At 35.6% G+C, this 14,403-nt stretch overlaps 3 protein-coding genes and 1 long non-coding RNA gene across 4 annotated transcripts; 2 read left to right on the top strand and 2 right to left on the bottom strand.

Annotated features, from left to right (window-relative positions):
- Positions 1–1,072: 1,072 nt before the first annotated feature.
- On the bottom strand, positions 1,073–3,701 carry psmb8a (proteasome 20S subunit beta 8A). The gene is made up of 7 exons (XM_027156476.2): positions 3,607–3,701; positions 3,153–3,346; positions 2,622–2,763; positions 2,368–2,479; positions 2,038–2,167; positions 1,352–1,556; positions 1,073–1,245 (listed from the first exon to the last, which is right to left on the bottom strand). The coding sequence occupies exons 2-7, from the start codon at positions 3,297–3,299 to the stop codon at positions 1,157–1,159; spliced, it is 825 nt and encodes a 274-aa protein (XP_027012277.1). The 5' UTR covers positions 3,300–3,346; positions 3,607–3,701; the 3' UTR covers positions 1,073–1,156.
- A 656-nt stretch (positions 3,702–4,357) lies between these two features.
- Positions 4,358–5,208, bottom strand: LOC113648943. Its single transcript, XR_003442036.2, has 3 exons — positions 4,967–5,208; positions 4,683–4,759; positions 4,358–4,583 (listed from the first exon to the last, which is right to left on the bottom strand). It is a non-coding gene; the product is annotated as an uncharacterized LOC113648943 (long non-coding RNA).
- A 577-nt stretch (positions 5,209–5,785) lies between these two features.
- psmb12 (proteasome 20S subunit beta 12) lies at positions 5,786–9,831 on the top strand. Its single transcript, XM_027156477.2, has 6 exons — positions 5,786–5,941; positions 7,105–7,175; positions 7,422–7,553; positions 8,400–8,529; positions 8,768–8,912; positions 9,483–9,831. The coding sequence occupies exons 1-6, from the start codon at positions 5,900–5,902 to the stop codon at positions 9,608–9,610; spliced, it is 648 nt and encodes a 215-aa protein (XP_027012278.1). The 5' UTR covers positions 5,786–5,899; the 3' UTR covers positions 9,611–9,831.
- A 1,035-nt stretch (positions 9,832–10,866) lies between these two features.
- Positions 10,867–13,280, top strand: psmb9a (proteasome 20S subunit beta 9a). The gene is made up of 6 exons (XM_027155942.2): positions 10,867–11,258; positions 11,401–11,468; positions 11,789–11,920; positions 12,301–12,430; positions 12,553–12,694; positions 12,778–13,280. The coding sequence occupies exons 1-6, from the start codon at positions 11,220–11,222 to the stop codon at positions 12,903–12,905; spliced, it is 639 nt and encodes a 212-aa protein (XP_027011743.1). The 5' UTR covers positions 10,867–11,219; the 3' UTR covers positions 12,906–13,280.
- The last annotated feature ends 1,123 nt before the right edge of the window (positions 13,281–14,403 follow it).

Here is a 14,403-nt window from a genome sequence, read left to right as displayed (position 1 = left end):
TTAGCTACATCGAAGGCGAATAAGGTGATCAATATCAGCCCTTACCTCTGGGCACCATGTCGGGTAGTGAAGCAGACTGTCAGAACTTGGAGAGACTTCTGGCTAAGGAGTGTATGTACTGTATGCCAAGCAAATTGTAAGATCTAAGATGGCTCTAAACATGTGAGAATATTTACCGAGCAAACTCCTGCGTTTTAAACATTGACTGCTTTTCTGAAAGTACCAAGGTAAGTCACATAGCAGATAAATCTACATGAGGAAACATGATAGCAGTAAAGCATCAGGCTGAATCAGGCAGTAGCTCTGAGATGATAGAGAGCAGTAGAAGTGTGTCAGGATCTGTCCCTGGCATCACACGGATAGTTTAAGGAATAAGCGCAAGATATCTAACGGTCAGAACCTGGACGTCGTCCATGAAGTAAAAAAACTCCTCATCTAATTCCGTAACAAAGATTATATTAAAACAGAGACTGGACAATTGAAAATTTACACAATCATAGTGACACTCATACCTTTGAGGAAATACAAACAAAGTTATAAACAAAAGTAAGAATGTGGGTAGCAGAATGCTAGAAGAATGTAACAGATTGTCATAGCTCTCATATATCAATGACACTACAGCTATGATCATTTAAATATTGCCCATTAAATGGGACATTATTCTTTTAGTGACTTGAATCTTATTATTGTATAAAATACAAAGGGGTTGTACTGACATTTTTGTCTGTATTCTCATTTTTTTCACATATTTTATTTCGCTTGATAGATTTCAACAGTCTATATTAATATATTCTGTACAGCAGAAATCAAAACTCCAGATAATTTGCATCCCCACTTAAAAAGACACCAAGAAGGTGATTTTAGTCGATGTAGATATACAATATTTATAAATAAATATAAATGTAGTTAATTTACAGTAGTACATTGTACTAGTCATTAATCAGTTGTACCTATGTGACAGTGAGTTATGAAAAGGAAGTACTGTATACTTTACATTATATACGGTTATTTTACATGTCAGGAGTCACAGCTACAGATTCATCTGCGTTTAAAAAGAAACAAGTCATTATTGTTTTGTTTGAAATCCATCTTTATTTTCATTCGTGAATTGTGTAAGATACAGCGTTAGTGTGTGAGTACAAAATAATCTGTGTATTCAGAACATTCCTTTCTTGTACTTGTGGATTAGATCGGATACGTCCTCCTTGCAGACCTTAATCCAACCGTCCTCCTTCATGTGATAGACTGAGAGAATATAAAAAAGAAAACACAACAGACATTAACATGAATAAACAGATGGCACCTTTTTTGCATTTGTGTTGCATAATACAATCTTACGATTCAAACTTACGGTTCACGACTCCACCAGAATAGGCGTCTCTGTGTGTGGCGTGAGCAATGCCACGCCGGCCTAGCTCATACGCCTCTTCCACTGTCATATCCTCACGGAAGCCACTGTCTATCACCCCGTATGCATAGCTGTTCCCACAGCCTGTGGAAAACATTTTCCCTGAAAGACGTGTTCCATTGTCATCTACATAATACAGACCAGGACCCTGCAGATGACATAACAAAAAAATTACATACATATAAAATAAACAAATAGGACTAAAAGACTGAAAGAGTCTGTTCATTCAACGCAGTGTGTTTCATATGTATTTCTGATGACATCTTTTTTGTCTTGTAGTGTTAGGTATGTAGCAAGGTGTGTAGTAATTAATTTATAAATCACCTGCAAGCACAGTACAGTATATACAGTAGTATAAAGACTATGTAGAGCAAGTTTGACTCAGCAGTAATATAATGTTGCTTGCTGAAATTAATGTTGCTTTGAATATATGTGGTTTGTAGTCCCATGCTATTGAGGTATAATATGTCAAAATATGAATGTAATACTAATTTAATTTCAAAGAAATAAAACAATTCATTTCCATTGCCAGACAGATGCAGCTACATTTGTAGGTGAATGGACAGGGGAGTTTTATGGGAAGGGCAGAAAAAACAACTAATCAGATCAAGTAGGGAAGTTAATTATACATTCTTGTCCCAGCCACAAATCATGCTACCCATGGACAGGCCCATGCCTCTATAACCAAGCATCATGTTGGACAGCAGCTTGGAAGCTGCAGACACTGAGATCCTCTGCTTGTTACGGAGCTGGTAAAGCCTGAGGACAAACAGGAAACACACATGCACACACAGCATGTTAGTAAAATGTTAATTGCTAATACTCCTATCTGTATTTTACAGTAGTAAAGGCTACAAGATGTGTCAGCTATGCTTGGGCATGTTTAATGCACTTCATGTGTACAGAATGGTAACTTTATCTGATTCACCACACCCCTTTAAGATTTCGCTCTGACAAACCTGCACTCCTTAGCCAGAAGTCTCTCCCAGTACTGACAGTCTGCTGCACTACCAGACATAGTGCCCAGCAGGTAAGGGTTGATCTCGATCACCTTATTCGCCTCCAGTGTTGCTAATAGACACAAAATTTGACATAAAGAAAAAAAGGCTATTTAGAATTCTGATATAATTGATTTGTTCTGCATCATTCAGAGCTCCGAGAATCTGCCTTTACATGAAAGTGCTTCATATTCATCAGATGTGAGCGTGCTTACCAATATAGCGTCCAGCCGAGGCTCTGGAGTCGACAGCTACAATGACACCGTGGCGGAATTTAAAAGCCAGTGTTGTAGTGCCGTGGGTCATATCTATCGATATCCCATCATCACAACTGCACGATTTCAGAAAGGATGATGGCTGAAACGTAAGAAAAAACTTTTATTTTTTTAACGAACGTCTTCAATACACCGTCGGCGTAGAGAGTTTATCTGTACTTGGTATGTAATGAGTGGTGTGATGGATGGCTTGTGCTTATTGGTATGCTATACCAAGTCATGAGCGACTGGCTTAAATCTACTCATTAGAACAAAATAAAGCAGGTATGCTGTTGTTAAAGTGGGACATAAAATGCAAGTGAAGATCAAACATGATACACATGAATCTTTATGATTTGGCTGTAAGAGAGAAAACAATTGAGGAAGACATTGAGGAAGACATTGGTACACATAGACAATGGTACCTTTCACGTTCACTGCAGTACAGATATACTTGATAAAGATAGAAAGGAAATAAATCATACTGCTTACATCAACACCAACTGGTACAGCAAATTCCTGAGATTTTGTCCCAAAGCTGTAGTGATTCGGTCGATCAAGAAACCCCACCCGTTTTGAGGCGAATGGTGAGAAGGGACCGAATTGAGACGAAGATCCGCTCACTTCCAAAAGTGCCATGCTGGCTGTTCTTAAAGCGATTAATAGGTCTTAAAACTTTTTTTTTCCTGGGGGGAAAAAAATCGACTTTGTGAAATCTGATATGTCGATATGTCTGAACAAAAACTTAAAATCTTCCTGTTGCTTTTGAAACCGAAAGCTCAAACGATGCTGATTTTATTTTACTTTCGTTTATGACCTTTTTTTTTTTACTGCATGGTTGAAAAATACATAAAGTCAAACATCTAATATATACCTATAACATATATGTACATATATATAAAAAATGACAAAAATGAAGTTATAAGAAGAAAAAGTCTTCACCTACCTGCCGGGTTTAGCGCTCGGGTGTCCAATGAGATCAACTCGTCTGTTCACATCATCGGGTTTCAGGAAGACTTCCTGCCTGTAGGTGGCGCAGTGACTCCTTTTTGTTTACACGTGCACGCGCATACACAATATTACAATGAGTTTAATAAATTGTATAGACAGCTTTAAAAAAATTTAAGTGCACTCTAATTTGCCCCTCAATCATGTGTGGTTTAGTGAATTATGACTCTGACCAGGATAAAGCACTTACTGAAGATGGACTAATGAATAATATCATTATATATACAGTACTGTGCAAAAGTTTTAGGCAGGTGTGAAAAAATGCTGTAAACAAAGAATATATAAATAATGAAATATAAAGAAATATAAATAATGAGTGTTTATTTCTGTCAATTTCCAAAGTGCAAAGTGGGCAAACAAAAGAAAAATCTAAATCAAATCAATATTTGGTGTTATTTTTTTTTGCCTTCAAACCAGCAGGAAGTGATGGCACGACCCCGACAGAGCCCTGATCTCAACATTATCGAGTGTGTCTGGGATTACATGAAGAGACAGAAGGATGTGAGAAAGCACATCCACAGAAGATCTGCAGTTAGTTCTCCAAGATGTCAAAATGTTCGGAAAAACCTACCAGCCGAGTTCCTTCAAAAACTGTGTACAAGTGAACCTAGAAGAATTGCTGCTGTTTTGAAGGCAAGGGGTGGTCACACCGAATATTGATTAGATTTAGATTTCTCTTTTGTTCATTCACTGCATTTTGTTCATTTATGAAAATAAATGTTTAACACTTCCATTTTTGAAAGCATTCTTTGTTTGCAGCATTTTTTCACACCTGCCTAAAACTTTTGCAAAGTACTGTACATAATGCTGTTGTTGGTGATATGGGATTTCACAATGCTTCATACAAAATGTTTTTCTATTTGTATTCCTTCAACTACAGCAATTGTTCCATTGTGCAATCTGTAGGCTGTAACCCTAAGAATAGAAACACAAATCTCAAAAACGTATGTAAAATCATATTTGAAATACGATGCTAGCAATGTTGAAAACAGCATATATTCGATGATGACTAACCTTCATTGTATTGTCTTGACAGTATCATGAGTTCAGTATCATGACTACCATGTCTGCATGCTATAACACTAGGTTTCCTAAGGTATAGATATCAAAATAGAAACATAAAATAGATCACTGCAAGTTCAACATTCTCTATATTATTTTCTCTTATAGCAGCACAAATGTATCTAAGTCTAATAGATTCAGAGATGCATGACTGCATTGCTGTACTCATATACTGTAGGTGTCTTCATCAGGAAAACTATAACCAGTAGAATAAGTGTTGCAGCAATCAGACTAACCTGTAATGGTAATCTGTCACTACATATGACGATAGTTCAGTTTCCACATTCATGGCACCCAGAGCAGGCCTCTTCCTCTTCCCACTTCAACCCCTGCACATTAAAACCTGACTTTAATCAACTGCTATGTAATACACAAAGAAATTGTTGGACTGTTGGACTCTGGCATTGTGTGGTATTATTTACCATTTATTTATCATATTGGTAAACTATGTGGTATTGTGAATCGAAATAAAAAATAAACTGTGACCCTTATAAAAACATAATGTATATATATATATATATATATATATATATATATATATATATATATATATATGTATATATGTATGTAAGTATGTATATATATGTAAATTTATATGTATGTATATATATATATATATATATATATATATATATATATATATATATATATATATATATATATATATATATATATATATATACACGCTCACACACATATATATTATATATATATACAAGTTATGAGTCACATGCTTGTGCATATATGAATATATGTATAATGAATATATATATATATATATATATATATATATATATATATATATATATATATATATATATATACAGTATAAGCATGTGACTTTATATTGAGTATCCATCTTTACTTTTATTTTGATAATTTGATGTTTAAAACCTGGTCTCGCTTTTCACATAAATCAATACTTTTATTCTAAAAAATAAGTTTAAGTAAAAAAATATCGACTTCCTGAGTTAAAACTTGCCTCACGTGCTTCAGAGACATGAAAACTGTGCAGCTTGACGTGTTCATATGGAGGTTGATTTGGCTGCAGTTAATCACCCGTGGCCATAGATGGCGCTGTAAACCTGCATGTGACCGCAGGGCAACAGGCTGTTTGGTCTCAGGGTTTTCCGAAGCTAATCATCTAAACCTGCCAGATCTGTGTAACAATGGACCCACCAAAATACACGAGTAAAGGTGTCAGCACGGGTGTAAGTACATTTTACTGTATCATTAATATACATCATATATAATGTGCTACTATTTCTATATCTCAGTTTTGTCAAATCATTTGTCTTTTTGTTGTGATTAATTACTTTCACTTTCATCTAGAGAAGTTCGCCTCTAATTCTCTCCTACTCCAAAAGTACTAAACTGCACTTTTCCTTACCTTTGACGTGGTACAAACTACCTTCACACCTGTAGTATGTTTTATTGAATGTAGGATACATTTAAACTGATTTAATATCCCCAACTGATCGTTAAGTACCTGTTGTAACTTCAGCTTTATACCTTAAACTTACTCTACATGCACCTTTGGATAAACATTAAACGAGAAGGAAAGTAGACTTTTAATGGAGTATGGAATTCATTAATTCATTCATTCATTCATTCATTTATTCATGTATTCATCTAGTTTCCAAATCGTATACAGAATACACCCTGAATGGGTACTGGTCCATTGTAGACCATATACTCATTCACACCTAAGGGCAATTAAAATAGCCAGGGTAGCGGACAGTGGATGTGTATCTACTGATGATATTCACAGTGTATTTAAATGCATTCTGGATTTTAACCGTACCATTTTTCATTGTTTAGTCTTTGTTTTTGGTGTAAAGGGACCAGCAAGGGACCACTGTTGACCAGAAAATATTTGGAAATTGTAGCATCCAAAGCTACAATGAAACTCACATGATAGTGTGTATGATCTTGATATAAGTGTCTCGGGTGTTGAAGCATTGATTTTTAAACACTTCAGTGTTACAACTGGGATAACAACAGACCACCAACAAAAATATCCAGTGATAAGAAACTGGCATTGATGTACTTGAGTTGTGTTTGAGTATGTTTCCAGTTGTACATCTACAAGGTGGGCCAACAAGTAGCCAGTAAGTGTACACCCCGGTAATGCCACTACACCAGATACACTTGTGCCATTTCCTTAAGTACTATAGTGTTAGCATCACTGATGTACTGATGAAATGGTCCACTACTAAAATAGTTGTCCCTGCAGGCCCTTGGATTGATCTGTGACAATACAGTTAATACAGAAAATGTATTGAGACTGGCCTCAAAGTAGATGATTTCATGGACACTAGAATTTTTTTATAAACAGTATATAAAAATGCTAACTTTATCCCCTTATTGACAGACAACCATAATTGCAGTAAAGTACAATGGAGGTGTTGTCATTGGTTCTGACTCCAGGGCCTCCATGGGTGGGTAAGTATAAAAAACATATATTATATAATATATATCATTTTAAATATAAATTTAAATATAAATTTATAAATTTGAATATAATATATAAATATAAATTTATAAATAATATAAAATAAAAATTTATAAATTTAAATTTAAATATATATCATTTTAATACCACTATTTTAATAACCACTATTTTGTGTGTGTTCAATCAACCCCTCACCCAAACTTTATGCATGTCTTTTTTTGTCTTGCACTATATAGGTCATATGTGTCATCCAAAGTCATTAACAAGCTGATACAGGTTCATGATCGGATATATTGCTGCATCGCTGGCTCATTGGCAGATGCACAGCATGTCACAAGAGTGGCCAAATTTCAATTGTCTTTTCACAGGTAATCCAACACTTCAATGTAAAACCCCACTAATAACAAGAGTATTTTATTTTAAACAATTATCTAGTTATTCAGTGTAGCCTAAAATCATGTAGAAATCATGGGACATCAATGATCAGAATGATGGAAAGAAAATGATTGCTACTGTAAGGATGAGTCTGAGCAAAAGTCTTCTCAGCCTGTTTTCATCAACACATAGTGTCCCCCACAAAGTGTTCAGTACACAAACATGTTATATTTGTCGTGGCCTAATGGGTAGAGAATCTGACTCCTAACCCTAAGCTTGTGGGTTCGAGTCTCGGGCCGGCCACGACTGAGGTGCCCTTGACCAAGGCACCGAACCCCCCAACTGCTCCCCCAGCGCTGCAGCATACAGTAAATGACTGCCCACTGCTGTGTGTGTTCACACTGTGTGTGTGCACTGCTGCGTGTGTGCACTTTGGATGGGTTAAATGCAGAGAACAAATTCTGAGTATGGGTCCCCATCCTTAGCCGTATGTCACTTCATTTTAAAAACATTTTGATAACGTCTTATGTTGCATTTGAATTTTATAACATTTTTGTAGTTTTACTGTTTTTTTATTCTAAATTGATTTATTTATTTACTTTAGATCAACTAAATATTTTGTTATTTGTATTGTTCTTTTATCATCCTTTTTGTTTATTTAGTTTTATTTTGCTCATTTTATGTTCTAATTTCACATTTTTATTGAATGTTAAAAATTGCATGTCTAGTTAAAAAGCAAAGTGAAGTTGCTATCGTTTTTCATTTCAGGATACATTCAGCAGCATTGCTAAAATGTATACCATGTCTATCATAACTGATAACTGTTCATAACTCTCTAGTATACAGATGGGATCTCCTCCTTTGGTGAAAGCTGCAGCTACTGTGTTGAAGGAGCTGTGCTACAGCAATAGGGAAGATCTACAGGCTGGTTTCATCACAGCAGGTTGGGACCAGAAGAAAGGACCACAGGTATAACAGTGGTTTATAGTATGTACTCAGTTAAAGTTTGGAACTACGGAGAGTCACGGATGGCAGTATTTAATATGGCTCTGATCTCCAAATGTAAATGAGTGCTAGATTAATCCACACTATTAACGACAACGGTGTAGATCTACTAAGAATCCTGTACAGTGTCATCACATTTTAACATGTTATTAAATTTGACACCATAACCAAGTTTATGTTTCACGTTGTATGTGTGTTTTAGGTCTACGTAGTATCTATGGGAGGTATGCTGATAAGTCAGCCCTTTACCATCGGTGGTTCTGGTAGCACATATGTCTACGGCTACATGGACGCTAAGTACAAACCAGATATGAGCAGAGAGGAGTGCGTTCAGTTTATAACAAATGGTAATAAGACATTTTTTATCCCATATGCCCATTTAAAGCATATTATTGAGTAACTGATATGAAACTAATGGGAAAAGTTATGCAGACATGGGAGTGAGGAAAGTGTGAGGCTGGTCCACCTAAATGGCTAACCAGCACAGCAGAAAAATAAAATTAAATGTAATTATTTCAAAAGTCATTCTTTATGGCAAACTTATCTCCCCCTTTACACACTGAATTCGGTTTGAATTCTTTTACCTAGATTGTGCAAAGCTTCATCAGGAATACTGTTAAGAATTTATTAAAAGAGTTATTAAATTAAACACTCATTAAGGGTCAATGTTGCATTATAAATTTTGTTGACTAACAGAGTTACAGTATATCCACCTCAGCATCCAGTGAATCACCTAAATGTATTAATGTTTTGTACAACATCTTGTAAAACATGATTATAGTTATACGGTAACCTTATCGGTAAGGTTTAACACACTCACTGAACTCATCTCTCTCGCTCACTCTCTCTCCCCCTCCCTCCATCCCTCTCTCTCTCTCTCTCTCTCTCTCTCTCTCTCTCCCTCTCCTCATTTTTAGCTTTGGCACTGGCTATTGGCAGAGATAACGTGAGTGGTGGCATCGCTCATTTGGTGGTGATTACTGAAGGTGGAGTTGAACATGTGGTTGTTCCTGGTGATAAATTACCCAAGTTCAGTGATGAATAAATGATAATAAAAACACATGAGTAACCACTATGAAACTACTGTGATATTCTGAAATGGTAGAGAGAGTACACTAAAGTAGTATACTTATTCATGAAAATTTGCAAAGACAAAAAAACTGTAGAGATAGAGAACCTATTCAGTGAATAAGAATAAATTTGTCCTTCGTGGGTATATGTTCTAAATGAGATTTTCTAATAAAATTTCTTTTTCAAGAAAATGAACAATTATCTCCTTTTGTGGTTTATTCAATAACATATTTTTTTCACAAATGAGAAGAAAACATTTAATATAGTAAATAATATATTATATAGACAGTAATATACTATTGAAATTCATGAGAATAATTCTCCTCTGAAGTATGTCTACATTCTTATTTTTTTATTATACAATTTACTAGACATTTTCCTGCAGTCTCAATTATTAAAAACAAACAAACAAGCAAAAAAAACAGAATTTTTTCTTGAAGCTGTTGTCCAATAGGTAATATGAGAAGTTCTGGAACAAGGATTGATTGCACCTGTATGATAGAAGGTTCTGTTCATCTTTAGAAATATTTTGGGTTATTTCTTCAACATTCAATCTTGATGCTAAATCATATGTTTACTGGGCTTTTTTTGTATTTTAAAAAAACATACTAAATTTTTAGAAGCTTGCCACAAGTGCACAAGTGATTTGTCGTTGTGCACAGGATGCAACAAGATCGAGTAATATGGTCCAGACTCCAAGCTCTAGATGGTCCAGTGAGCATTTTGTAGCAGTGACATTGGTGCGATGGCACGTCGAGTAGTGTTGCTGTCTCACAACTCCAGGATCTCTGGTTTTGCATGTTCTCTCTGTGTCCATGTGAATTTTTCTCTGTGTTCTTCAGTTTCCTCTAGGATCCCAAAAAGCACACGTGTAAGTGAATCACCAATGTTAAATTGTCCCCAGGTGTAAATGAGATGATTGTGTGTGAATGTGTGATATCCATTTGAGAGGTTATCCCCATTTGCACCTAGTGTTAGTTATTTTAAAATAATCAGAATTGTATTTAATCCCCTACATTGCTAGGGATGAGGGAAATATTATGGATTATGGTGAATTTATTGTTGCCTGCTTGGTGTTGGAAGAAAAGACATATTAAAGCTTTCATATTCTTCAAGTATTACAAATGAATAACACGCTTTATTTGACTGGTGTGTTGGGTTTTGATGCTATGTCACTTGTATGGTGTCTGCAGGTGTTAGATGTGCAGCTTAGACAGACTTTTAGACACAGGCGGAAAGTTACTTTCGTTTTCACGCGGAACAAAAGGGAAAACAACGAAAAGCTCCAGAGAAAAAGCCCTTTCTAGGCCTGGTTATTGATACGGGGTTTTAAAAGCGAAGACTAATTCTTTAAAGAGGTTTAATTCAAGTGTCTTCGAGTGTTTGATAGTGTTGTAGTTTCTCGGCTTCGCCTCATATTGAATTTCTTGCACTTTCTTGTTCTACTTGGCGTCGGGGCGCGAGCGCTGTGTGTGTGCGTGTGTGTGCGTGCGCGCGTGTGTGTGTAAGTGTGTGTTCTGCATTGACTATCGATCATTTTCTAGTTGTAAGTGAGTTGATTTAAGGCTAAACCGAGCATCATAATGGAGGAATCTCCATTGAGTGAAGAAGTCACAACCGGGGTAAGTAGTTTAGTCTACTGAATCGTTATACAAAGGAAAGCGACCTGGTCAGACATAATGGGCTTCTATACAGTTTTTTTGACTAAATGGCAGATGAATGATATTATTTGTTCTAAAATCTGCCACGCCATTTTATTTTCAGACTACAATCATAGCCATTGCGTTTCCAGGTGGAGTTGTTCTTGGCTCCGACTCACGTGTGTCTGCTGGGTAAGAAATTCACCCCAATATTAAGTTGTTGTTGTTATTGTTGTTTTTTTATCTCTTTGAACTTCACAAAGCCAGATTGATTTTTAAGACATCATGACAGCCACAATGGCCATTAGGAGTTTTCTAAATGGGTTTAAACTTTAATGATGTTTTCATGCATCTTCTAAAAAAGTACTTACTTTATATCAGGTTATATATCGTCAACTCAGGTTCATCCATTCAAATTGTTCTCCAATAAATTAATGATACTACCAACTGAATGATAAAGTTTTATCTGTTCTTTATATTGTTTTAATTTTTTTTTTTTTAAAAAAAAATAGGCAAACAGTGGTAAATCGAGTCATGAACAAACTCTCTAAACTACATGACAAGATCTACTGTGCGTTGTCTGGGTCAGCCGCTGATGCTCAGACCATTGCTGAGATAGTCAACTACCAACTGGATGTGCACAGGTACTGATCACCTTTACAATACTGTATCTCTGGACCTATTTCTGGACCTGGCACATAATATGAGATGTGGAATAGTCAACAAGACAAACAGTTTACTGGATGAAAGATAGCTAAACCAGCTTTTTAGGATTTTCTTGCACTATTTAAGCTGAAAGAGTGTTTGGCCCTGAGTTAATAGAATGCTACCAACACACTAAGATTATTACTCGTCCACATAGCTGCTAACAATTCTGCATGCCTTATTACTCAAGCAGTCACACTTAGAATTTAATAGAATTGGAAAATGCATAGTTTATGAATCACGAATGATAAATTGTTTTACCTTGGCAGACATTTAATTAGTTTATGTGTGCTATACTATATGTGTATTTTTGTGACAGTATTGAGATAGAAGAAGACCCCCTGGTTCGCTCAGCTGCTACTTTAGTGAAGAACATTTCTTACAAGTATAAAGAGGAACTATCTGCACATCTGATTGTTGCAGGATGGGACAGGAGAGGTGGAGGTCAGGTGAGTGACAAACTATTGATTGGATTGAAATGGTGTAGCTATACTGAAAATGTAAAGTTTAAATCTATGCCTAACATATATACTGTGTACTAAAATATTGCTTTGTGTTTAAATGTTTATAGGTGTATGTAACATTGGATGGCATGCTGTCTCAGCAGCCGTTTGCTATTGGTGGCTCTGGTAGTTCATACATCTACGGATTTGTTGATGCAGAATACCGGAAAGGCTTGACACGGAAAGAATGCCAGAAGTTTGTTGTAGATGGTACTATGTTTTTTTAACTACAGAACAGAAATACAGTAATATGCTATGCAAATGATTTCTTAATCGTTTTGTTCTCTTTCTAGCACTGACACTGGCTATGAGCAGAGATGGTTCTAGTGGAGGTGTGGCTTACCTTGTTACCATTGATGAAAAGGGGACAGAGGAGAAGTGCTTTCTGGGAAATGAACTACCTAAGTTTTTTGATGAGTAATAAAATAGTGTTGCTGAGTTTGTTAAACACTGCATTTAACTCTTCATTAAAATCAACAATATCAGCAAACCTTCTAAAAATGTTTTCTTGAGAACTGGAGATTATTGACTGAACCTAGCTGTAACACTGAGGTCTTTAAAAAACCCAGTAATGCTGTTGAACTCAGTCTGCTTGTGTCAGCACTACACACTACTGTATCGGTTTCAGTGTTGTGATTAAATGGGTCCAACACTTAAATACCTGGTCAATCTGTAGCTGTATATCTACAAAATCCAGTTATGGTACTTTGGTACCTAAAACATTAGGAGTGCTTTCATGTTCACATTAAGATTCATTAGTTGTAAATTGTCACCAATAAATGCAGTTCCACAAACACATGCTGTACTGAATTTTTATTTGGATATGTTAATTGTCCAAGTGAGGATACTACAGAATATAATGTGATGTACAGTATAATTTAGCTGCCTTGTATTTAAAGGTCCTGGTTTTAACTTAGTTTCACATATTTGTGTCTTATTGGTTTTCATCCCGGTTCTTTGGTTTACTCCAGAAAACATATCAAGTGGGTTAGCCTGGATTATAGAGTGTGTGAAAGTACTCGTGTTGCCTACAGAGTGTTACACACCCACCCAGTGTTCCTGTGATAGGCCTTGGAGCCACCAAAAACCTGACCAAGATGAAACATTTACTATAAATTAACAAATGTATTGCTTCTCTGTTGATAAGATGTGGCCTTCAATTAATTAACAAACAAAATTAGCAAACCTGGTTCATGCACATTTTTAGTTAAAATAACAGAAAATCAAAGTTTTTAATTGTCATTGGCACAGTTGAGACATAGAAAACTGCACAATGAAAATCATGTGGTAGCGCATATACTCTATTAAAATATATTTCCTAAATAAAATAAACAAAAAAGTGTGCAAAAATTCCTAAAATACATGAGATAAATAAAAATATTACACATATAATATAAGTGGCTAACATCGTCAGATATAATATGGCCAACTTTAGACACATTAGGCCATATATAACGATAGAGGCAGCCAAATTATTTATGCATGCCATGATTTTTCCTCACATATTATACTGTTTCACAAGCTGGTCCCGAGCAAATATGACAACTCTAAAACCAATTGAGACCCTTTATAAGCAAACCTTAAAAATATTAGATCAAAAACCTATCAGTCATCACCACTGTAATATTGTTACCAAATACAATTTATTCAGTTTTAACAATTTCTTACATTATCAAGACGCCTGTCTCATTTTTAAAATTTTACATGGGCTTGCACCCCCGCCACTGCGTGAATTTATACAACTGAGGAATACCAGTGATAGGGCAAACAGATCAGCTACCAGGGGAGACTGTGTTATACAGTATAGGCAAAGTAAGTTCGGTCAGACAGTTTTTTCAGTACTGGCCTCAAATTATTGGAATTGTCTCCATACTGAACTCAGAAAGAGCACCAGCTATTCATCATTTAAATTCAAACTC

Source organism: Tachysurus fulvidraco, chromosome 18, assembly GCF_022655615.1.
Source record: "Tachysurus fulvidraco isolate hzauxx_2018 chromosome 18, HZAU_PFXX_2.0, whole genome shotgun sequence".
NCBI classification, from domain to species: Eukaryota; Metazoa; Chordata; class Actinopteri; order Siluriformes; family Bagridae; genus Tachysurus; species Tachysurus fulvidraco.
This window is presented reverse-complemented; position numbering and strand designations above follow the sequence as displayed.